The sequence below is a fragment of the Pipra filicauda genome, unplaced genomic scaffold (assembly GCF_003945595.2).
Source record: "Pipra filicauda isolate LSUMZ 115617 unplaced genomic scaffold, ASM394559v2 scaffold275_size1018216_pilon, whole genome shotgun sequence".
In the NCBI taxonomy this organism is placed as follows: Eukaryota; Metazoa; Chordata; class Aves; order Passeriformes; family Pipridae; genus Pipra; species Pipra filicauda.
The window spans coordinates 826,213-850,033 of NW_024104393.1; the positions used below are offsets into that span (position 1 = coordinate 826,213).

The window sequence follows — 23,821 nt, forward strand, 5'->3', positions numbered from 1 at the left end:
AGGGCTGGATGGGGTAATGTAGGCAAAGAAAAAAACACTATTGTGACCTGCCCCTCAGGAGGAACAGACTCGTGAACTCTGTGCAGAGCAGTGCCCATCTGACCGACACTTCCAGAGCAGAGATACTCCACAGATACTCCCCAGATACTCCCCAGCCTTGGAGTACCAGCACTACCTCCGTGCTACCTTCTGCAGAGAGGCTGAGATCTCCAGGCAAACCCCTGTGACAAAAGAATTCTTCCCTGTTAGGGTGGCGAGGCCCTGGAACAGGGTGCCCAGAAAAGCTGTGGATACCCCATCCCTGGAAGTGTTGAAGGCCAGGTTGGACAGGGCAACCTGGTCCAGTGGAAGGTGTGCCTGCCCCTGGCAGGGGTGGAACAAGGTAAGCTTTAAGCTCCCTTCCAAGCCAAGACATTCTGTGATTCTACAATGGATACCTGTTAGAGCGAAACCTCTCCACGCTGTCTCTGACACTTGCAACACTGAACACAGAGCTTAGGTTGTTGTCCCCATTGCTGATGAGAGGTTAAAGAGAGGCTCTTGGATCCAGCCATTGATTTCTGCTGGATTTGAAAAGAGCAGAGAGAGCTGGGTGTCTGGTGCTAAAAAAAGCCTGACCCCTAGAAGCAATAGCAGAGGAGTAATTTGTTAAGGGATTAATTCTTCCACCTCAATGCAAACCTCAATGAGCCAAAGTAAATATTCCATTCCTGCTGTCACACTGCATGTATTTACCATGAGCTGCCTGTGGTAGGATTGATAGGAGCAGAACTCCTGTGTCCAATGCTTATCCAACTCATTAATGTTGTGAGAGATTTTGATCCCATCCATCACACGCTGAAGCAACCTGAGCTCTCTGGTGGCAGAAGTAAAGGCTGGGAAACTGCAGTATGGGAGCCAGGGGAGGGCCAAGGGGAGGAGAGATCTCTAGCAGGCAGATAAGACATCAGCAACACACCCTAGAGAGCTGCAATCAGAGGGATGGGGTAGTGGTAGACTTAGAATCAAGTCAATAAAGCAAATTTCCAACCCCTGTGATTAGATGGGAAAGCTTGAAAACATGGTCTAAATGCTATGAAATGAACCCAGTAGGAATGACAACAGTTTCCAATTTGTTGCCAGCAAGACTTAATCAGCAGTTTGTGCAGAGCCATCCAAGCTAAAAGCACCAAAAATAGAGGGCTTTTCTCCACCTCCTTCTCTGCACATAATTTATGATGTCCTCACACAGGAGGAGTGACAAGCCCCGATGGCAGCAGTGTCAGATCAGTGTGATACTTTCTATGAACTGCAGCCAGCTCACCAAACCAGTGTGTGATTAATGACAGGAAAACCATGGCCTCGGTTCACTTCTCTGTCAATCATCTCTGTGGGTATGCACAGCATTTCCCTTTAATCCCTTGTGGAGGAGAGCTGCTGAGCTTAAATTATACTCAGAAGTCCATGCTCTGTGTAACATGCTGGGGCGTTTGCTTTCACCACCAGCAGCACTGCAAAGACAAGAAGTAAACAGGAGTTTACCCCTGGAGCAAGGCTTGCAGCCTGCAAAAAGGGCAGGCACTTCCCTTCAGTCTGACTCAGACTTCAAAGACAGAATTTTTTTTGTTGCATATTAAAAGTGGTACACGTTGTCAGAATTAGCTTTTACATTCTGTGCTTTAAGAGAGAGAAAACGTTCTCTTTAGAGAAAGCACCAGGTTTTGTGTCAGCTCTATTTACAGCTGACTGCGTGACTGTCTTGAAGTTTGAAAGGGGGAAAAAAAACTCATTTAATTCATCTGGAAATCACGATACTCCCATAATAATTGTGATTATGGTTATACTTGCACATAGGTATATATTCCCAAATGCAAAAGACCATTTGTTTCTGCTTTTCTATCTGAATAAACTAGAGCTCCTACTTGCCTGCCCTTATATTCCAACCAGCACAACTCCCGGCTGAGGAAAAGCACTCACTGGCTTGCCAAGACAACATTCTTTTACATGACTAGCTCTTTCCTCTGTAGTTATTAATGTGTCACAAATCATAGGCTTAGATTGTCTAATATTATGGGAAAATCTACTAGAAGGAGAGAAAAATAAAGGAAATTTCCAGGGAAATTGATTAAAGGGAAATAAGATATTTGACTCAATTAATGGAACAAAATACAGTCAGTAATAGAAACTATTTAAATTCCTTAGATGGACACACGGTTCTTTAGCAATAAGTTTTGTTTGTTTTGTTTTTCTACCACCTCGGAATATCTATTATAAGAACAAGATTTTAGTCTCCTTCTCTCGTGCCAAGTGCAATCGTTTGCATTTTAAGGGATTCATGAGCACAGCTTAGTATCAGCAAACATGGATTATACAAAACAAGAACTGTGACACACTTTGGGAAGGTGTAACCAGGATTCATTAGCATAAAAACTGGGACAAAGTGCAGGGGATACTCCTAAGCCTCACACTCACATCTCACAGACACTTGCATGAAGCAGCTTTTGGCTGCTGACAGACTGGAGTATAACAAGCTGCCCTGCAGGTGCTTATGTGACTACTCTGGACTCCCTTCCATCCTGCTCCTTCTGGACAGTTCAGATGAGCAGAGACACAACTCCAGATGTTAAGGCACCCTGCTGGAGCTACCAGGTATCATGACTGACCTGCGCCAACAAGTCTATCTGAGGGAGGTGGAGCCTCGTGTCAAAAATGTCTTTAACACCAGAGACCACTCACTCACTGAGAAATGAGCTCCATGTCACAGTGAAAGGCAAATTACAGCAAAGGAATGGAACTACTGCTACAGAAATTGTCTTCATGGTTTGAAAATAATGGTCTACAGGTGTCAAAGCTCTCCATGGGTGATCTACCAAGTGGTTTGTTGTTCCTAGGGCACCACACCTACAAGACAGTGTTTTTATATCTAACTAAGCAATGGCCTGTTGCTACAATTGTCAGAGGGATTTCAAATGCCTTTGCCTCCTCAGTGGCTTCAGAATGAATCAACAGGCAACAGGAAGAAAAAAGGCCTCGAGCTGCTGAATGTGCAGGCTTGTCTGGATATGAGGTCCTTTTTAAGGCACAACTGATCATTTAACAACATATCACCTCCTCGGTCCTCCCACACAACTGCCTGGGGAGGAACTTGCTCCGGATGATGCTTTGAACCCGTGAAATCCCCTCCTAAAATCTGTCAAGTGCTGAATGTGACACAGATGAGGTGGAACCGAATCACCCTGTGAAAAGCAGATACTTCACAGTTCTTGCTTCATTGCAGCTCATAATGATCTGCTGACACCGATGGGAATTCTCTGCTGGGATCGGCTCCTGCTGAGGAGAACACTCAGATGTTCTGTTGGTAGCAACAGTGCTCTCAGGGGAACCCCACTGGTAGGGAAATGGCCAGTTATCTTAGAGCTGCTACTTACTGAAGCTTTTCCAGCGGGATATTATTAACTGCTACCAGACAGGAGAGATCGTACAGAGAGTCCCTGAGGAAAAGGGTTCTCAGGTGGCCATGTCAAAAAAAAAAAAAAAAATACGAAGAGCAAACAAAAGGGAAAAAAGCCAATCCCAGCAGCACATGAAGGTGGGAAGTAGGACAAGGAGAAAATGTCACATAGCCCTTCTCGGGAGGGCACCTGAGCTTACCTGAGACTGACTGTGAGCTCTGTGCAGATTGTCTGGGAGAAGCTGAGTTTACCATTGCTAGTGAGATTCAGTCTGAATTACTAATGCTGGCCGAGCCAACTGATGTTTATAACCATCTTCCCAGAACTGGGCTGAGATCAGGAAGTGCTACTGAAATGCAAAAGCAGCGCTAAATATGCAGCATACCCACTGAATGGGAGAGGCTTCTTACTCCAGATCACTTTGTACTCTGCTTCCACAAGTTTGGAAAAGCACAGGCCCTAACATATCTCTCCAAATTCCATATATCCAGTATCCCAAAAATAAAACTTTCTGGTTTTATTTCCTTAGGGATCAAATACATTTTTTTCTTGTAGCTTTGCTGTCTGCTATGCAGCCAACATTTTAATACTTTAATTATGGGGGAAAAAAAAAAATAAGCCACTTATACCAGTATCTTCACTCTTGGCTTTTTTATGTCCCTAAGACTAATCAATGCAAAGACATCTCAGAATAAAAGCCTAGACATCTTAACCAAGCCACTGCCATAGCAGTCATTGCACAGGCAAAGTAGTTGTGTGCATACAGTTCAGAAAAATGTGATTTATTCTTTAAACCGTGACCAGATTTCTGCTTGAGTGCCCTGGGGTGATGGGCACAAACACAACGTGCAGTTGTGGAAGAGCCCTAGAAATGCCTGGCTAACTCCTATTTGCTTTTCCTGAGGAGAATTTGAGTCAGTGGGGGGTGATCTGTGGGACGCCCTGCCTGACCATCCACCGTCCGCTCTGGGCTTGTGCTGTTTTCCTGCACAGTGGGTGTAGGAGTTACACCTGGAGTTTCCCCACCCGAGTAGCTCCCCGTTGAATGCTTCCTTTAGCAAATGGACCTTTGTTTCAGCAGGGACATGTTTGGGGTGGAGGCCACTATTGTTTCAGCCATCTGGTCCCATAAAGGACCGTGACTGTTTCCTATGGAGAAAGGTGGTGGTTACTCCCACCACTCTCCCTTCCCCATCACAGTGCCCAGAGACTTGCTCAGCTGCTTAAATGATCTGACAGTTGGTACCTTCTCATAACCACTGCCAAGAGATCATACATATCCATCACCCACTCCTTAGCCTTGGTTATTCGTTTGTACTGTTTTTTAAAAAGCTGCCATCAATAATTCACTCTCCAGTTTGATTTCCCATCCAAAACTGGCTCCTCTCTCATTCTAAGCAGTTGTTATTTAAGTTAAAGCCTGCATCTCAATAAATAACACTCACACGTGAGAAACACTTCAGTAACTTCATATGACTTATGGCAAGACAGGTTCTGCTAAAGGGGTGAGTCATTCAACAAAGGGAGAGGAAAACTGTTCATTAGGTATTTGTGAAATCCCCAAACTGCCAAAAAGGCACCATTTACCAACAAAAAGCATCACAGGATGCACATGAACCAGCAAAGTGGGTGGAGCCCTTCCAGAAATGACTGTGACACAGGGGGCACCTCATCAGAGGCCTCTCTTTCTCAGGATCCAGTACGTTAAAATGCGTGGGAGGTGCAGGTTTCTCAGCTTATAACTTAAAGGATTTGCAGTTCAGAAATCAAAACTGCGAGTTTTCTTGTCCCTCAGGGGAATACCAGAACAACCTGTGCTTTCCCTGCTTCAGCCTCCTGAGCTGTGCACCCCTTAGCACTGACAGCTAGAAAAACCAATAACCAGAATGCACCTGAGCCTCAAAATCAAATCTGCTCCTCCAATTCAGCTGTGTTCTGACACAGCTCAGATCAGAGGGCTGTGGTCACTCCTTTGGCAGACGGGACTGGCCACAGTGCTAGGATCTGTCCCAAGTCTGAATTCAAAACCCCAAACCAACTGCCAGCTTGTGGATAACAAGTTCTGATTGTGCCTCCTCTCAAACTAAAGCCATGGCCAGGAAGGCAGGCAGCTCATGCACAAACATGTGTGCCATATACACACCCCCCCGCTGGCTCCCTGCTCCCAGTAACCACCTGACAGCCAGAGGGATCCGGCAGCAACACACTAATAAATAAACTTTGCAAAAGCCCCCAGGTCCTGTGCTGTCCTCACAAGCTCTAAGCACCTTGAGGAGCCACCAGCCACCCAAGCTCCTTTCAGGACAGGGAGCGTATACAGGTAAGAGCCACAGGTCACCTGAACGGCGGCACAGCCCCAGCCAGCACAGAAGGGCAGGGCACCGGCCTGGAGCCAAAGGACGGGGTGGTCGTTGTTGCAAGAGAAGGAGCCAATCTCAGGGATACTCACAGCACTCTATGGGGTTGGATGCCGCCTGCAGGGAAATGATCCTGCCGCTGGACTCGGGGATGTGGACGCGGAAGACGAGCCGCACGCGGGTGTTCTTGCGGCCGATGTCGGTCTCGCCCTTGCGCAGCTCGATGTCCGCGTTGCGCAGCTTCAGGATCCCCGCGCAGTCGATGCTGCAAACACACACCGTTAGCTCGACATCCCCGCTCTCCCACAGCCTGGGGACGGGTGACAGCCACGAGGACTGAGCTCCAGGAACACCTCTGAGTGCTTGCTTTGTTTAGGATCTTGACACTGACATTTCAGCAGGCACAGGGGAAGAAATCCCAGACGTGCAGCACATGAGAGATCACGGAATTGCAGAATATGCTCAGTTGGAAAGGACCCACAAGGATCATCAAGCCCAACCCTTAGCCCTGCACAGGACCATCCCCAAGAGTCACATCATATGCCTGAGAGTATCATCCCAATGCTACTTGAACTCTAGCAGATGCTGCTGGACCTCTCCCCACTCTCTGGCAACAGCAGAAGCCACTCTCCAAAGGTTATAAGCCCAGGTCTTATTTCCCTCCAGTGCTAAGCAAGAGAGTGCAGATTGCAGAGCCCACCCCAGGGCAGGGGCCTCCAGCACCAGCTCTCCAGACAGCCCAGTGCCCAGGGACTGCACAGCAGCTCTTGCCTGCACGTGGCCAAATTAGTTCAGCTCCATGGGGAATCACAGCAGTCAAACCAGCTAATTACAGAACCATCACTGCATGCATCATCCAGGCACATTTCCCCCCTAGTTTGTAAAGCAAGCATGAATTCAACTCCAAAGCAGGAACCAAACTGCTCTCTCCTCCTTTTGGACAGGGTGGGTTGTACTACTAGAACTGTGCTCTGCAGCCCGGTCCCAGAACATGTCCAAAGTCCTGGGATGTTGTTCCTAGCCAAGGCAAAAGCCTGGCAGAGCAAAAAATGACTCTCTGCTCCCATTCATCCATTCACGTGTCCCTGGACAGGAGCAGGATGGGACTGAGCAGCAATGAAAGGATTTGGATTGCTTAAATCAGCACCACAACTTAATATTGGTGGACTTAATATCGCTCCTCAAGAGCCCAGTGTAACCTTGCAAACATGCCTGTCCACACTAGGAGAATGTGGCAATTAATCTCTACAGAATCTGAGATCTTTAGCTCAGCAATGCTCCTCAGAGGGTGCAGTGAGCACTGTTATTAAACAGGCACTGCCAACCCATTTTTAAATCAGCTCTGAAGACACATCATTTCTCTTCTTTTGATAAGAATTAAAATCACATTTGGGGAGGCATAAACCCCAAGCTGTTTCCTACACCCACACGGTTCCTCGCCATTGCATATGTGCAGAGGTTTATTACTCCAGGGCTCCTTGTTGGGAATGAGGTATATTTTCTGAAAAAAATATGAAGAAAGAATGTGGATTTTGCGATGAAGTAGGGGGGCTTAAAAATATAACTGCTCTGCCAATTTTATCCTCTGAAGGATGGAGATACAGCTCTTCCCTCTGCAGAGCAATCACTCTCATGCTGCCTGGCACACATTCAAGCCTAAAGTTTCAGACTGGTGCCCACTTCATCCCTCTGCCTCCATAAAACTGGTAGGAGTAATACAGACAAGATGTGCCTGTACTTGCTTTCCTGTTACCTTATTACAACAGTAGAGAGCGATTTCATGGCCAGAGCACTTGGCTGAGTTCAGAAGAGATGTTTTCTCTTCCATTAAATGTTGTAAAATGAATTGTACACCTTTCCTCCACTGTCTGCTGCTCCTGCTTCTCACTGTGCCCCTGCAGCATAAGAACTTGAGATTCAAGTCTTGTTTCCTTAGTGCAGCACAAATCCATTCTGACTTTGACGATGATGGATTACTACAGGGTGGTGAGACACCGGCACAGGATGCTGTGGATGCCCTATCCCTGGAAATGTCCAAGGTCAGATTGGAAAGGGCTTGGAGCAACCTGGTCTAGTGGAAGGTGTCCCTGCCTTTAGCAGGGGGGTGGAACAAACTTATCTTTAAGGTCCCTTCCAACTCAAACCATTCTGTGATTACAATATAGTCACTGCAGCAGCTGGAGTAAAGAGCAAAAGTGCCTGCATGGTCAGCTGATGAATGGTAACTCCTCAAGCAGCTTTAACCCAGGTGCCTGTACCTGCTGCTCATGGTTTTGTAAAAAGGGTCTTACACTTGTGTATCATCCCAGTGTGTTGGACAGGAGAGTCCCTCCAGAGCAGGGATCTTTACTCATTTTAGTGACTCCTTTCCAAAGAGAAGGAACTCCACATGCCAACTTCATCTGCCTCAACTTTGCTGATAAAAAGAAACACACTTACGTTGCTTTCATGTTGTTTTTGGGTTCCAGTGGGATCTCTAAAACTTTGGTGTTGCCGATGATTTTCTCGTAGCTGGTGGTGGTGACAGTTTTTCCCGTAATGCGATGGACTTGGTAGAAGGCGTGAGGTTTGAGTATCCGCTCGTCTGCTGTGCCAATGAAGATCTGCAGACCCAAGGGTTTGTTCTCCATGTACCCGTGAAGCTGGTAAGACACCCAAAAAATTATTATCACACACCGGGCTTGCAATGCCTTCAAGTCAGGAAACCAAACAGATCTATAGACACGCACACAGACACACACATATATATACACAGATATTAACACACACACACACACACATATATATACACACACAGATATATATATATATATATATATGCCATTGATCCACTGCTCTTTGAAACTCATCCTTCCCCCAGTCAGGTTCATCTTCAGCCATTCATCTTGCACTGCACTAAAATACTACCTGTACGGGCAGAAGTGGCATTTTTGGTCTGAGACTGAAGAGCACAAGGAGGTCTTAGTCCACCCTGGAGACTGGGGTTTCTAGGCCTCAAGGACACAAACAGACTCTTCTGTACTAAATAACATTTTTTTTAACAGCATTTGCTGCAAGAAAGCCAGAATGCCTCCATAGGCCAGGAGACAAGGAAATTTCTCCTTCTTTATTAACGTTCAAAATTACGAATCAAACCATTCTAAATTTCTCACATAACCAAAAATGAAAACCAGACATTTATCTACCGCATAGCCAGTGATGTAGCTGAAAGGGAACTTTATGGTCTGAGACATGCTAAATTTGTTTTCAATTATTCTGTCCACATACAAAACCTTGATGAAGCCATACAAAGCAAATAGTACTGGAAGATCAGAGAAAAGGAAGATTAAGCTAATGGTATTCATGGCCAAACCAGGGTTTTTTTCCTTTTTTCTTTTCACCAGTCAGCAGGAGGTATCTTTGCAAAGAAGGATTAATTCCCCCCTGGAAGGGGACCACATGCAGCATCAATGCAATCCTGGCAACCTTCCTTCAGTATGGCAAATGTAAAGCGACACTCACTCTTCTGAGCTATCATAACTCATCTAGCACATATTTTTGAGGCACACAAAGACAGGGTCTATGCCCCAGAGACCCTACAACCCAAGGGCCCGAATGTGCAGCCTCCACTTGCATGAATAGCCCCATTGAAGTCAACAAGCCTTAAGTAGGGGTTGTGCAAGACGGAATTACAGAACCCAGCCCAGGCACAGCTCAGACACCTCCGATAACTCACTCGCACAAGCGCTTTGGGAGATGGTGAGGAGGGAAAATTGGGTACAAGGCTTTGTGCAAACATGTCAGTTGGCTCTGGGAGTGAGGGGGAGGAGGAGCAGAGCTGGACTCCAAGCACAGAGGTTGGTATTGGAGAAGCAGCGTTGCCAAGAATGTGATAAATACCACGGCAGCCATGGGGAGATTTAGAAATGTATAGAGTGTATAGAGATTAAAGGCAACAGAGGCCAAGATGACAGATCTCCTGGGAACAGGCATTAATGTAGGAATCACCCCCTGTTGATCCATGGAGGCCCATAGCCCAGGTCTGCTGGGAGCTGTACGGAAACTCACCCTGAGTATGGTACTTTCAAAATCCAAGATTTCCTGGCCTTCAATGAAAAGCCATTGTATCACCAAAAGCCATCTTTAAAGGGGAGGGGGGTGGAGGGAAGAGCACTTTTTAAGTACTGAGCATGTTTATTGTCATGCCTGACAGAGTAATTCTTTGTGGATCCAGCTACATTTACGAGGGGATTCTTTGGACAGGAAGGGTTATTACAGTGACAGCAAAGCAGCTTTTGCTCGACCCTCTGTCCTGGCAGAACAAAATCCCAGAGTTACAGGTGGGAGGCTGAAATGGAGGAAAACAGATAATAAATTACAAAAGAAAATCTGCCCCCAGTGAGCACAGTCAGTAGCAGCTGTAACAGAACTGGCTACATATATAGTTTTTAATACTGGCCACCTTTAAAAGTAATTTTAAGTGGTGTTTGTTCATGTAGAGAATCATTTCCCAAGGCAAAACTGTTCATGGTCATCCAATAACGTGCATGGCTGTGGGTATGTGTTGTATAAATGTACACAACTTAAAGAAGAGAGGAACTGATTGCCTGTTCATATGGCAATGTTTGTATTATCTCCTGGCCAGAGGGTATAAAACACCCAGTAAAAGGCCTCCTGGTCTTCCACAGGACCAGATTTTAAATCAACTGTTTGATAAGTGGAAGAAAATAACATATTTTTTGGTAATTTATGACATTATGGCAATGGTTTTGGATGACATCATTGTAAAATCCAAATAGCATTATAAAATGCAAGAATAAAGAAAAATATATGTAAAAGTCAAGTATCCCCATTTGAAAGGGTGTGTCCTAATCTTGAGCTAATTGGTTATGTTTTCAAGGTTGTAGATGATCATTTACCATAAGCATTTCTATCTACCTTCCACTTGCTAAGAACACATCAGGATGACTCAGGAACAAAAAATGAAGATGGACAGCCCACAGAAACACTCCAGGAACTTTAAAATCAGAGTTTTACACTCAGTTCTGCCTCCAATTTACCACATAGCTTCGATCATGTCATAAAACCTCTCTTTTGACCTATACCAGGGGAACAGTGATGTTAACCCTGCTCTGCAGGGACAGAGTTAGTATTTTGTGCTGCATTTTCATAAAGAGAAACGCACTGTGAGGTAGAACGAAAGAACACATTAAAGCTACGCTTCAGATATATGTTTCTCCTCAAAACTGAACTACAAAAAACTGCTACTGTCAATAAACACTCATCTCCACTATTCCAGGCAGCTGCTTTAGTATTTAACCATAGTGCTGATCTTTTCTTTGGCGAAGCAAAGAAGGAATAAATTTGACCCTTAAACAAACTTTGAGAAGTGAAGATTTAAAACGGTTTTTAAATAATAACTTTGAAATTCAGTTTTTCCTTCCGTAGCAACAACCAAGCTGCTCTAAAGTCTCAGTTTTTCGGTGCTGCTCTTCTGCCCATCTCACAGGGAGGGAGCCAGCGGCTCCTCAAAGCCACGGGAGCCACGGCAGGACCAGAGCACCAGCCCCACACCAAGGTGTGCCTCCACTCCTTCTCACTCTTCTTTCCATGAAGAAAACGAAATCATCTGGATTTCAGTTTCAAGAGAGTGAGAATCGAGAAAGATTTATGCATACAGACCTCTGGGAGGGAATATTTTTGTGTATTATAAGGTGACCTACTCACAATAAAACTCCCCCAAACTGTATACAGATCAAGCTGGAAAAAAACCAACTCCTTTGAGTCACATTTGCCACAAGGGAAAAGAGAAGCCAGACATGATGTGTACCTTTCCATACTCTATTTTGGGATTTTAAGATCCTATTTCTTTCAGTTGAAAGATTTTTCTTAAACTTTGCTTTTGCCTAACTCTTATAATATTAACATAGCCAGACATGGGCTGGTCTGTGACCTGAGGAAATGCAAAGCACTTTGGCAGATAAACAAATAACATCATTCAGAAAACAAGGAGACTTTTCTTGTTTGGTTTGCAGCTATGATTGGGTTTCTAAACAAGATGGAAATGTGCAGCACGATTAAAATCATCTTCTCACCTCTGCATAAATAAAATTCATTCATTCTGCTCTCAATGCACGGATCAATACCAGTCAAATTTGGGAGAGGGGGGATTTAAGTGTCATTTTCAAAAAGGCAAATGTGTGATTCTGCATGCAAAAAATTGAGCAGATGTGCCTTTAGCTGCTGTTTATCAGCTGCCCAGTTTCCCACCTGAACACAACCCTTGTGACAGGATCAGCGACCACAGCCATCGAGACCACACATCAGGCACATGAAACACATTTTTTTCTCCTGCACTGGTTCAAAACTCAGGTCTTCTCATAAACTGAGACCCCAGCTCCAAATACAGAGCACTTAAAGCTGGAGTTTAAAATTCACACCTAAATCAATCCCTACCCCAGGGTTCAGACAAACCAAACCCTGCAGCTGGCATTGCCTTTGGCTGGGGGGATTTAAAACACAGGGGCACTTTTGCTGTGCTGCATGAAGAGCAAATCTCTTGGCACAGGTGAAGCCTGTAACACTGCTTATTTATGCTGTCTGTTAGCCAAGGGATAAATTGACAGCTGAGTTGGAAAGCAAGGCAAATTCCTTAAAGATTCTGTAGGTGGTGACCTATAGATACAACATATGCATATATAGGGGGAATTTAGTGCAACCATTGAAATTTAAATCTTTCAATCTTGGATATGTTTTTTTTGAGTTTAAATATTATTGTATTTTATCTTTAATTACATTATTAGCAAGAGAAAGGAAGACTCACAAGAAATAGATGACTCACAAGAAATAGGGAAGCCAGGGCAGAGAGGGGCAGTGATTTCCCAGGTCCTGCAAGGGACAGGCAGTCAAAGCACAGTGAGAAACCCGAGGTCCCCATCCCCTGTGCCCTGCCTTGCTGCAGGGAATGCCTTTCTCATTCTGCAAATGGCACAAACAGGCAGTAGCACCACTCACCAGCTGCAACACCTCAGTTCCCACTTCTATTGCAGGCTTCTGCCTTTGCCTTTTAATTGATGGGTTGCACAGCCGAATTTTCTGGGGGATTTCTAGTTTAGGTGTTGCACATTGAAAGTCTCCGTGCAAACAGTGATGGGCTTTGCAAGACAAAAGCCAGGAGCACCTGCAAATCTTACCGGCATCTTTGAAGAGCCCCAGTAAGAGCCTGTGTGATACAGACGCCAATTGCCTTAAAGAGTACAAGGGAGTAATTTGTTTCCCATTCATCTCAACAGAGCTTTGCCTGTCAGGAATTTAGGTCTTTCTCCCGTGGGAGGTATAAAGCTGCATCTTTAAAGCCGATTGCACGCATCTTCCTGTCTAGACAATGCAAGCTATCGCCAGAAGGAAGATATAAATTCGGGGAATTAATTCACTAGTCTTGGTGATTTTATTTGCTTGAAAATAATCAGCTCTTTTGCGTCTTTCAGCCCACTGTAACATGAGGCTTGGTCCATTAACCGCTGTGTATCACTTGCCCTCTCCCTGTGGAAGTCACTCCGGCTTCCCCCAGCGGGGTGTGCATGTGTGTGGTCAGCCCCGAGCACAGCGCGGCTGATTCAGACACACCATCCCTGGCCGGTAGTGAAAAGTGGGAAAACAGGGCCCAGCAAGCAACATTTAATTAGAAGCAAATACAAAGCCGCGTGAGAAATCGCTTCCTCCTACAGTTTCCCCCTTCCTGCTGTACACAAGGAGATAAGAGAGCCCTGAAGGGCCGGCCAGGAGCGACACGCGGCTGCCCCAGGCAGGAGCCACCGCTCCCCAACGCCCACCTTCCTCTACAAACAGCGAGAGCCTGCACAGTTAAACCTGTCTCTCAAAGCTTCTGACACCGCAAACTATTTCCCTGCTCAGCCTCTTCATCAGCCCCGGGGCTGGTTTCCGTGCCAGTGAGCGTTTTCAGACCCTCTGCTGCAGACAAGAGGAAGATGTCCTCGTTGGAACAGCCCCAGCTTGGCACAGCACTTCTGTCATGCCTGCCCAGCTCCCTTCCTGGTGCAACCAACTTCATGTCTTGGACTGGATCATTACTCCTCATCATTAACACACTTTGCGACAATTTCAAGGATTTTTGAGGAGGTCCTTGCTCAACAATACTGTTCCCAAGATGGAAAACGTCCCTGTATTGTCTCAGGCAGAGGGGCATATCAATAACTGTCAGTAATTCAGACAAAGTCATCCAGCCACTGTATCATGTAGCGGCTTCTCTGTCCGCTTCACTTAGAGTTGACATTGAGCAACAAAGCTGAATCTTGTCACATGTTTTTGTTCAATTTAATGTACTTGGGACACAGCAAAAGAACGCAAACCAGAAGGAAATCTCTGCCTTGGTTCCTTTTGCTCCTTACCAGAGCAGTCTAAAAAGGCCTCCAAAGATAATCCTTTGAACATCTGATTCTGCTAAATTATGAGTTTTTATGATACTCAATTTTAAGTGTTTCTTATTTTGGTGACAACTTTGTCAAAATTCCAAGGACTGAATCTCATTTGCTCTGCTGCTCCTTACAGCAAATGACAACCAGACTCCCAGTGTCTTACTGGAATTTCTGCTTTCAGATGGGGTTAAAATACAGGGCTGGGACAGAGACAGCAGCTCTTGGGAGAAAGCAGTTGGGGGGGGTTGCTTCTGACTGACCTTATACTGCAATGTGAGCAGGTTGTTCCCTCTCTATGCTTCAGTTTCCCTACTCCTATGAAGAGCTGATCCTGTTTTCAAGATGCTTTGACTACCTCAGCTGAAAGTTTAAAAGAAGAGGCACTGACTACTGCACATGTAGAGGTATAAGGAGTTGGAGATCACATTATAGCTGGGTGAAAATATGAACTTTTTCTTACTAAGAAACCCAACTGTGTAATGGAAGCACTTCCATACACACTCGTGACAAAATATTTAAACTTCCCCAGCACGACAGAACTCGCTGTGCCACGAGTAAATCAGAGGGTGCAAATTTGATGATTTTGACAGAATTGCACTGGGGGAGTTTCTCAGCATGGAGCTCTGCCACCAGTTAGCAAAGCTGGACCCTTGCCAGCTACTGGAGGCACTGTGGGAACCAGCCTCAGCTCAGATGGAGCGGAGCAGAGGGTGGCAAAGCAGAGCTGCTTTTTATCACCTCACCTTCCTCTGCCACAGTCAGCTCATCCTTCCCAGTGTGGCAGCCCCAGGATCATTCCACCAGGCAACCCAGATGTGGCACAAAGCTTGAGAGCAACCATGGTGACAAGGGGCAAGATGGGACAGCACCGAGAGCATCTTGGACATACTCATTTCAGTCCAAAATGAGTGACTTGACTGCACTGAACCAAGTACCCTTCTGCCAGGGCTCAGTGCTGAGCCTCCTGTGAAGCAGGTTTGGGGTCCAGAAACCACACTATGGCCTTTGCTCAGGCACTGGCTATTGGACTGAATGTCAGCCAGATTTTGGAAAGGATCTTGGCAAAAAAGCATTTTTGGGAAAAAGAAAAAAGAAGAAAAAATAGCAACCCCAGGAACCTCTCCCCTCCCCAATTTCCTTCTCATGCTGAAACCCACAAGACAAGACATGATTAGAGAAAGAATAACTCAGGTCTGCTGGAAGCATCAGGGTTTCAACAATTGTTTCAGAATGAAATAGAGACTCCAGAAAATTTTCATAGAGCAGGCAGGAGGAGTCCAGTGCCCCCTGAACAGCCCTAGCCTGGTGAGCACAATTCTCCCTCTGGACACGGGGAGACCCAGATGTGAGCCCTGGCTTGGCATGAGGCACTTCCAGTTCAACAGACATTGGCCTTGAGAGAGGAAGGGAGGAAACTGGAGGCTTAGCTGGACCGTGAAGCCCATGAACAGAGAGCTCAGATGTGAGTTTACAGGACACTGTCCACGCTGTGTGAACTTCTCCTGTGGATACTCGAGCACGTCCTGAATGGGATGAGTTATGTTGGTGTTACTGCTGCACTGGAAGTGTCCACGTTCATGGCAAACAGCCAGAAATTCCAGCTTTCATTGGAAACATGGAACAGTTCTCCAGTGAAAACCTACATGAAAGAGTAGCCTAAATCATGCATCTGCTTAATCCAGGCATATTTCCAATCCACACAATCCGATCTGCATAGCACAGGCATCACCCTCAAACCAGTTAGTACATCCTCCTTCCCCTCACCTCTGCCAAAACTCTTTCCTGTCAAAAGCAATGTACTCTGAATTGGGCTCAAAAGTTTCAGGGAGAGCTTTTCATTCACTTCTAACTCAAAGCAGATTGGCACATGGGAAAATCCCACCGCTCTCTTGGGGTACGGGGTTCACTGACCCTCTGCCCTGCACCTCTGCACCCCAACTGCACCCTGCCTGTCCTCTCAGGGACTGAGAGAGCTGCACACACTCAGCCACATCTGGGTGACAGTGTCCCTTTCACACAGGGGGGTGCACACCCACTTTAAAGACTTTAAGCAACAGAGCATGCAACTTATCTCCGGTTAAATTCTCCCAGAAGCTCATTATCCTCACTGTTATCCAGCACTCCCCTTCTTGCACTAGTTAGAGAAGCATAGAGGTCAGCTCGTCCTCTAATCTTGCCCTGTTTTCCAGTCCAGTGTTTCCCTACACTACTTTTGATTTATTCAGCAATTTCATTTCCTCAATGGCTTCCCTGAGCTTTCAGATAGACAGATCTCAAGGTACAGCCACATTAACAGTACAGTACTGACCTGCCATTACATTTGATGGGGTATTAGTTTTGAAGAGAATTTCCCAGATGTAGCTAAAATCCCCATTTTCATCACTGCACATTAATCCCTGCAATAGCACATATAACAACAGTAAATATATCCACAGCCCACGAGCTCAAAGCTCAAGAGGCCCCTACAATGATCACAGTTGTGCAAACAAGCCCCGTGGTCCTGCAGGTAAATCAGGTGTGAAACGTGCACCAGTTTGTCACACGCTGCTCCTGGGCTGGGGACAGAAACCCCTGCAAGAGCCAAAACCTGCCGAGCTCCCACTCAGGAAGTGAAGGCCACGAGAATGGCACAAAGATGTTGCAGAGCATGAGCTGGCTCTGCCACATGAGTCCAGCACAGCCTGGGCTTCGCTTTTGCTGGTGGGAAGGTGGGAGGAAAAGGACAGACTCAGCTCCCCTGACGTGCCCTCGGCAGTAAATCTCCATGAAAGGGCTGGCTGGGGTTTCAGCAGGAGCGTGTCCCCAGCCCAGCCCTACGCGTGAGAGTGTGAATCACAGCATCAAGCTGTGATTTGGTTTTGAGTTTCCATCAAAGGTTTCACTAATAGGCGAATGAATTAGCTGAATGCTGGAAGTCACATACAGTTAAAAGTCAGAGCCCCATGGGAAGCCCAGGCTAAGAAACAAGGTCTCCTTTGACTGGGAAACCACAAGAAAACACATACAGCAAAATTCAAATATAAAAGCAAAGTGGAACATACGTTTGTTATTGTAAAGCAGCTCCTGAGAGCTCCACTAACAACTCTGCCATTCCAGCCTCTTTTTAATAAGAAAAAAAAAAAAAGAGGCAGTGAAAGTCACCACAATTTCAAAAGTTAAAACCCAGAGGAAAGTTGGGTCTCTGCACAGCTTTCTTGCTTTGAAGATGAGAACTGAGGAGGAGACCAGAACACACAGGCACAGGATGGGTTAGGGTTACACTGTGCCCACCATTGTCCTCCACTTGGGAACTAGGGTTTTGTAGCCCTGGTCTACATTTGGATGCTGTACCAAGCTAAAAAGTTGGGTAATGTATTGAATTTTTACCATTACAGGCTAGGTTTGTGTTTGGACTGCTACCTCTATCCCAATCACTTCCATAAGCTCTTCACACAGGAACAGTCACTGCCTTTGCTACTGGATGGTCTCTTCCGGAGCCTTGACTGGAGCAGCTGGGTACAAATAAGCAGCTGTCCTTCAACTTTGGTGAAAAAGAGCAGGAAATCAAACATGCCTACCCTTCTCTGTGGTCTTAGTGACCAGGTGGACCTGCTAGATGAGTTTCTCTGTAATTAACAGCAAGCTGTAGGTTCTTCCCAAGAGTGACTCAAAACCACCTAAAACCGGGAGCCTACGCTTCTCCATGTGACTCCAGATGGTGCCTAAAATTAGATGATGTCATGAATGGCTTCTCTCTTCCTCCTCCTGGCAGACAAAGTAAATGCCCTATTGCATGTGGTGCATCTGGCCAGAGGTTTTATTAACCAGACTCTTCTTCTGCCATGCTTGGAGCGTACAGCTGGTGCAGAGCTTTGTGCACAAACTCTCGGGGCTTGACACGTGAAGAAGAGGAAGCAGCATCAGAAAGATAAACCACAAGATAAGGCCTGGAGGATATGAGATCTGCTGGTCTGTAGCTTCAGAGCACCCAAAAGAAGAAACTTGCATGCAAAATGCAGTTTCCAAAAAAAAAAAATATTGCAGGCCAACACCGTGCTGCAAAAACCAGCCAACATCTCTTCCTCCGGAAGGTTCAGCTGGTAATTACTCACATGGAGGGTTAATTTAATGGGAAATTCTTTTAAACTCAGATTTTTTAAAAAAATACATTGTATTTTAGAAAAGGTAATCAAAATAGTGGAAGACCAATTTAACTGCCTTGCAACCAGTTGCCTTTAAGTCACGCAAACCTCCCTCAACACAGCACCCACCTTTTAAAAATCTCTCCTATTTCATTTTCTCTGTTTGCATCTGACAAGATGCAAAAGTTAAAATTCACTCAGGGGAAAGAAGGAGAAAGAAAAAAAAAAAGAAACTTCGAAGCCAAATAACTTCTGACATGAAAGCTTTGGATTTTACCAGCCTCCCCCAGTTTCAAATGTCATAAAACATACAGGTGCAACTATCTCATTGCTCAGCATCCATATGAACCTTGTTATGTTCAAGTGAACACAAATCCAACAAATACTTCCAGCTTTACAATAAACCTTCAGAAAGAAACTGTCCATATTTTCCCCAGATGCAGGAACAGCTGTGCAGAGGCACATCTGCTTGGGAAACTCATGAGGACATTTGAATTTATAGTTTTAGACCCTGAAGCTTGAAGGCAAATTATGATAAAACTAGGAGTATTGGATCCTGCCCCCAACAGAAAATATAAATCCCTCTTTGATTGATATTGATTACAGGAAGGAAACAAATTATTAATATTTCCCCATGTCAAGAGAAACTCCTTCACTGCAGTAAATATCCAGTTGATAGGACTACCTTGGGAAGGTAAATGATACTGTATTTGTAAGCAAACTGAGAAAGGAGCAAGTGCTGATTGGCAAGATCATTCCTATGTCCAGGTAGGTTCAAACACACCACAGAGGGCTACGAGCTTGTCAGACTCAAACTAAAAAGCCTGCATATATCGAGGTATGGCAAATGTGATTGCTATTTATTATTATCCTGCACCCTTTACTCAAATATCCACTCCATTCATGCAAGTCCAGCTCAACCAAAGTAAACTTAATTCCTTGATTTAACAATTTATGGCTTGATTTTAAAAGGGGCTGAGCCTGCAGGGGAATACTGAACATATGTTTGGAGTTAAGCACAAATCAACCCAGTGAAATTAGTGGTATTGATCACATGATTAAAATTAAGCATAAATGTCAATATTTCCCTGGTTCATGCAAGTCCTGAGTGTGTCAGGAACATCTGCAGGGTGCACCCCAACTTTGCTCAGGGAAAGCTGTAGCTGTGGCCAACGTGGCCAGGTCCACACATCATCCCCAGCACTATCACACCACCAGCCTGGCTTTGGCTTTCCTGCCCAGAGACATGGGCTGAAATGAGGGGGACATGAGGGAAACAACTGATGTGGCCCCGGGTGGCTGTGGCTCCAAAACCCTCATTCACCGCCAGCAGGAGGACGTGGGGCTGCAGATCTGACACCATCTGCCACTTGTTTCAAATCTGAGTCTGAGAGGTCACTGAGCTACGACAAGTTGGAAAATCAGGTTTGATGTTTGTATATATTGAACCTCATGAAAAGCCTTCGTTTACACAGGAGAGTCTGTTGTCAAGGTAAAACGGGGCTCAGCTGGAATTCAGGATAACCGGGCATCTTATGAGAGCTGGATCACAGGAGGTTTAACACATAGCCAAGGAAAGGTGACAAATACGTTGCCCAAGCTCCTGAGCGTTCACAAGCTAATCCAAACCAACCTTCCAAACATCTTGGACTTCACCACAGTTCAGCTTCAGACCCTTCGAACACAACCACGCCCAGGTTCACAGGGTCCTCCCCTTTCAGGGCCAGCCCCCAGCAAGCCCTTCAGAAATGAACTCACTGCCACTTTTCCTCTAGGGAGGTGTTCCCCAGTCCCTTACCTGGACCACGGGGTGGCCCCCGGTCGGAGCCTTGACGGCGCCGCGGCTGCCCTCGGTCTCGTAGTGGGCGCGGTGATGGGGCTTCGGCTGCACCTCGATCCGCAGCTCGTAGGAGCCAGACTGGCTGGACAGGGGCCACTCCAGGGGCGGGAGCGACTGAACAGGCAGACTGGGCAGAGAGAGGACACCCCAGTGAAACTCCTGAGCCCTTCATTTCTCAAAGCCCTGACCCCACCTCCCTCCCAGCGCCCCACCGCGGCATCTCTTGCTGAACCATTTAGGAGTCTGCTATTAATTCCGACGACATTATGCTGTCCTGCTCACATCTGATTACAAACTCTGCTGAAATTCAGGGTGGGGACAGTAATTTCTGAGCACTCATCTCCATGCAGAAGAGAATATTTATATTTCTTATGCAGAAATACCTGTAGCAGTTTTATTTTTTAAAAGATCCCCCTCTTTTATCTAGCTTTTGCTGTGTGTCTTAAACTTTGATCACAGAATACATATTGTGAAATATTAACTCCTTTTACCATTACCTACCGGTCGTGCAAATTAATAACCTTTATGATTTCCATAAATATTAAAATGCACGTGAATAAAATGCTAAATATTCTTACCTGACACTAGTTTTCCTGTTACAAAAATACACAAGGGTTTATAACATGAAATGAATACACTGAAATGTACAACTAGAGCTTGCACTGGATTTCAAATTACTCTTATTTTGGGAGCACAAGCTGCTGCCAGAAACCAGTCTAGCGAGCCAAGGGAAGTCACAGCCTGTGTTCTTTCACTCAGAATTTGTGTTTAGCAGGTCAGGAGCAACCTGGAATAATGTCATTGAGGGGACAGCCTCGGTGCTGAGCAGGATGGCAGGGCTGGCAGGGTGGCAGTGGTGACTGGGAGCTGAGTCACACACTTGGCACCCTCGGTCCTGGCAGATTTGCATCCCTCGGGGTCCAGCCCTGCCACTGGTGCCAGACAATGGATGGAGCTGATGAGGGGAGTGCCAATGGCTGAGATTTGGGTTGAGGGACAATTAACAAATTAACCACCAACAGTAAATCACTCGGAGTTGATTGAACACTCAGTCTGACTTGAAGCAGCGTCCTCTATTTTGAATCAGGAATTATTTAAAGCATTTTCACCCTTGATGGAAATTTGTAAGTGACTGAATTTACAAAAGCAATCCCATCATTTTCTTTAAAAGCAGCAGGATGGCACCAGCTTTCTTCAGCCTTTGTCAAGGGCTGTCTGCAGTCTGCTATTGAGACAAATAATTTGGCAATTTGAATTTGCAGTGTACTGTGCTATCAGTGAACCATTTTGGTGATGTTTCTTCCAAATCCAGATTTATTCATCTCTCAGAATCATAATGGACTGGGCCCCCATTAACCAGTGCTGTGCCTGAGCACTTAGCTCTGATCTGCAGTAGGATCTGCCCAAGAAAACACTCCCTAGGGATCATCATGCATGACAGAGGACACCACACATGAGAAAACACATTCCCACGGGAAGGATGTACCTACCTGCAGATAGGGATTGCAGGCACCAGTTGCTTTGTCCAGGATGGAGGTACCAACAGAATTGATTCTGGGGCTGAGTTTCTCCTGTCCTCCTGCTCACAAGGCCCGTGGAAGTCAACAGTCTGAAAGACGTGACATGAAATGCTGTTTTTGTGGGAAGACATTGATGAAGGATCAGGGCTGGTTTTCCAAATTTTCGTGGGAACACCACAGGAAGGATCCGTAGGAAGGCTGCTCATAGCATCCATGGAAAGAGGAGCGCTGGCCAGCTGTGTGTAAGTAACTGAAGAGTTGTCTTCTCTCAAGGGGACGCGAGGAGAGGATTGTGGAGAGGGGGTCCGTGACTGCCGTGGAGAGGTGGAAGGCAGCTGAGTGCTGTAGAGCTCAGTGCAAGAGTACCTCCGTTTTGCACCTGGTGATGAAGACCTTGAGTTGGGACGGGCTGATGGTGAATGTCGTCCCAAGCAGGTTTCCTCCGTGATGCTTGTTCGTGGTGACATTATTGGAGAGGTTCTAGGAGAATAATGAGTATGGATGTTTTGAAACTGTGGACAAAGGTCATCACTAGGACCATTATTTGGTGAAACACATGGTGACGTGCAAGGAGATACATTTGTCTCTGAAATGAAACTTGCAGAGGAGCCGCTACTAGCTGGGCTCAGACACAGTGGTTCTCTGTAGCCCTCAAAGCCAGGGACAGGCAGGGTAACCCTTGGGCTAGTGGTGGCTGAGTTTGACTGATGTTCTACCAAAAGAACATCTGTGTCTCTGCTGCGGAAGGGACCCCCTGAATGAATCAGTTCATGATATGGAGTAATTTCAATCCTAGGGCTCGGAGCAGAGGCCCCTGCAGCGTTGGCAGGGTGTGTAGGTGTTGTCCCTATGCTACTATCTGGCTGTCCATATCTGCCCATGGGATCTGCAGAAAGGCTAGGAAAAGGCAGGGGGCATGGCTTGAGGCCACAGTCCAAGACATCATGAGCGTATGTAACTCCAGAGGGTGGGCTGTTGGTTTTATGTGGAGTCGGTTCTTCTGGAAAAAGAAGGGTCTCTTTAAGACTATAAATATTATTACAGAAGCTGAGCAATCATGGATTAAAAAAAATGCATATTTATAAACTGGTTGTGATCTGGTATTAGCTTAATATTTGTTTAACTCTTTTTAACTGCAGTTAATGCTTGTGAAAAGTACTGGATTAGCAGCCAGGGAAGTTCAAGTGCTCAGAGCAGGTGCAGCATGGACAGAAGCACTGCAAACACCTCCACACTGCCTGAGCCTGACCTAGAGGGATCACCTGGAAGGGTCAGCAGTGTGTCAGCCTCTCTGCCCATGTTAGTGCTGGCCCTCCTGCTCTTTCTGCCAAATACACCCCTTGGCAAACTGGGGCGCTGTGACTTTGGTCAAATTTTGTTAACTAGGAGCTGGCCTGAGACCATCACATCACAAAATCACTTCCAAACAGGTCTCTGTAAAACCAAATGGTTGAGGAACAGCTTTTGGTGAAGGGAGAAAAACCTTTCTTACACAGCCAAGCTCTTCAAGAAACCAACCAAAGCTGAGCTCAAACTATTAAATTAAAAAGCCAGTTCTGTGTGATGATTTGTTTGGCTCCATATAATGTCAGTAAGTTTTGGTGACAGGTTGCACATAAGAATGCACCAGATGATCAGAAAACACATTCACAAGTATTCGTTAGAAAAGAGAGATAGAAAGGATCCAGCCCCATGGTTACAGGCAATCACATTCCAATTCCAGCCCAACTGGCCAGAGAGGGATTATAAAACACAGAGTAACAGAGAAGTGCTCAGTGCAACCCTCTCTCCTGGTGCAAAAAATCCTCAGTTTTCAGATTCTCATCTTGCAAACTATGCCCAACTTGCAGAGCACAGGGATGCTTCCAGGCAACACAGAATTCCCACCAGCATCACTGAGCCCCGTTCTGATCTGATTCCAGAACACCATCAGGTGCTTAAAGCCAGTGGCATCCAAGAGAATGGAGTCATGCCAGGTATCCCCAGGACAGATCATGTGCATCAGCTCCTGGAGCTTCCCCAGCCTGGGAGCTGAATAATATTCATCATCACACAAAAGCATGCAAAGTACTATCAGGATTTTAATATGTTTTTAAAGCTCTCAACATATCCAGCAGGAAATAGCTGAAACAGCTCCA

The 23,821-nt window shown here is 45.9% G+C and overlaps 1 protein-coding gene across 1 annotated transcript in view; it reads right to left on the reverse strand.

Annotated features, from left to right (window-relative positions):
* NFATC2 (nuclear factor of activated T cells 2) overlaps positions 1 to 23,821 on the reverse strand; it is a 79,055-nt gene that overhangs the window by 48,589 nt on the left and 6,645 nt on the right. Inside the window, exons 2-5 of the mRNA XM_039382590.1 lie at positions 21,654 to 22,683; positions 20,122 to 20,290; positions 8,228 to 8,430; positions 5,881 to 6,053 (exon numbers count right to left, since the gene is read on the reverse strand). Coding sequence (XP_039238524.1) covers positions 5,881 to 6,053; positions 8,228 to 8,430; positions 20,122 to 20,290; positions 21,654 to 22,683 — 1,575 coding nt within the window. The remainder of the gene's footprint in view (positions 1 to 5,880; positions 6,054 to 8,227; positions 8,431 to 20,121; positions 20,291 to 21,653; positions 22,684 to 23,821) is intronic.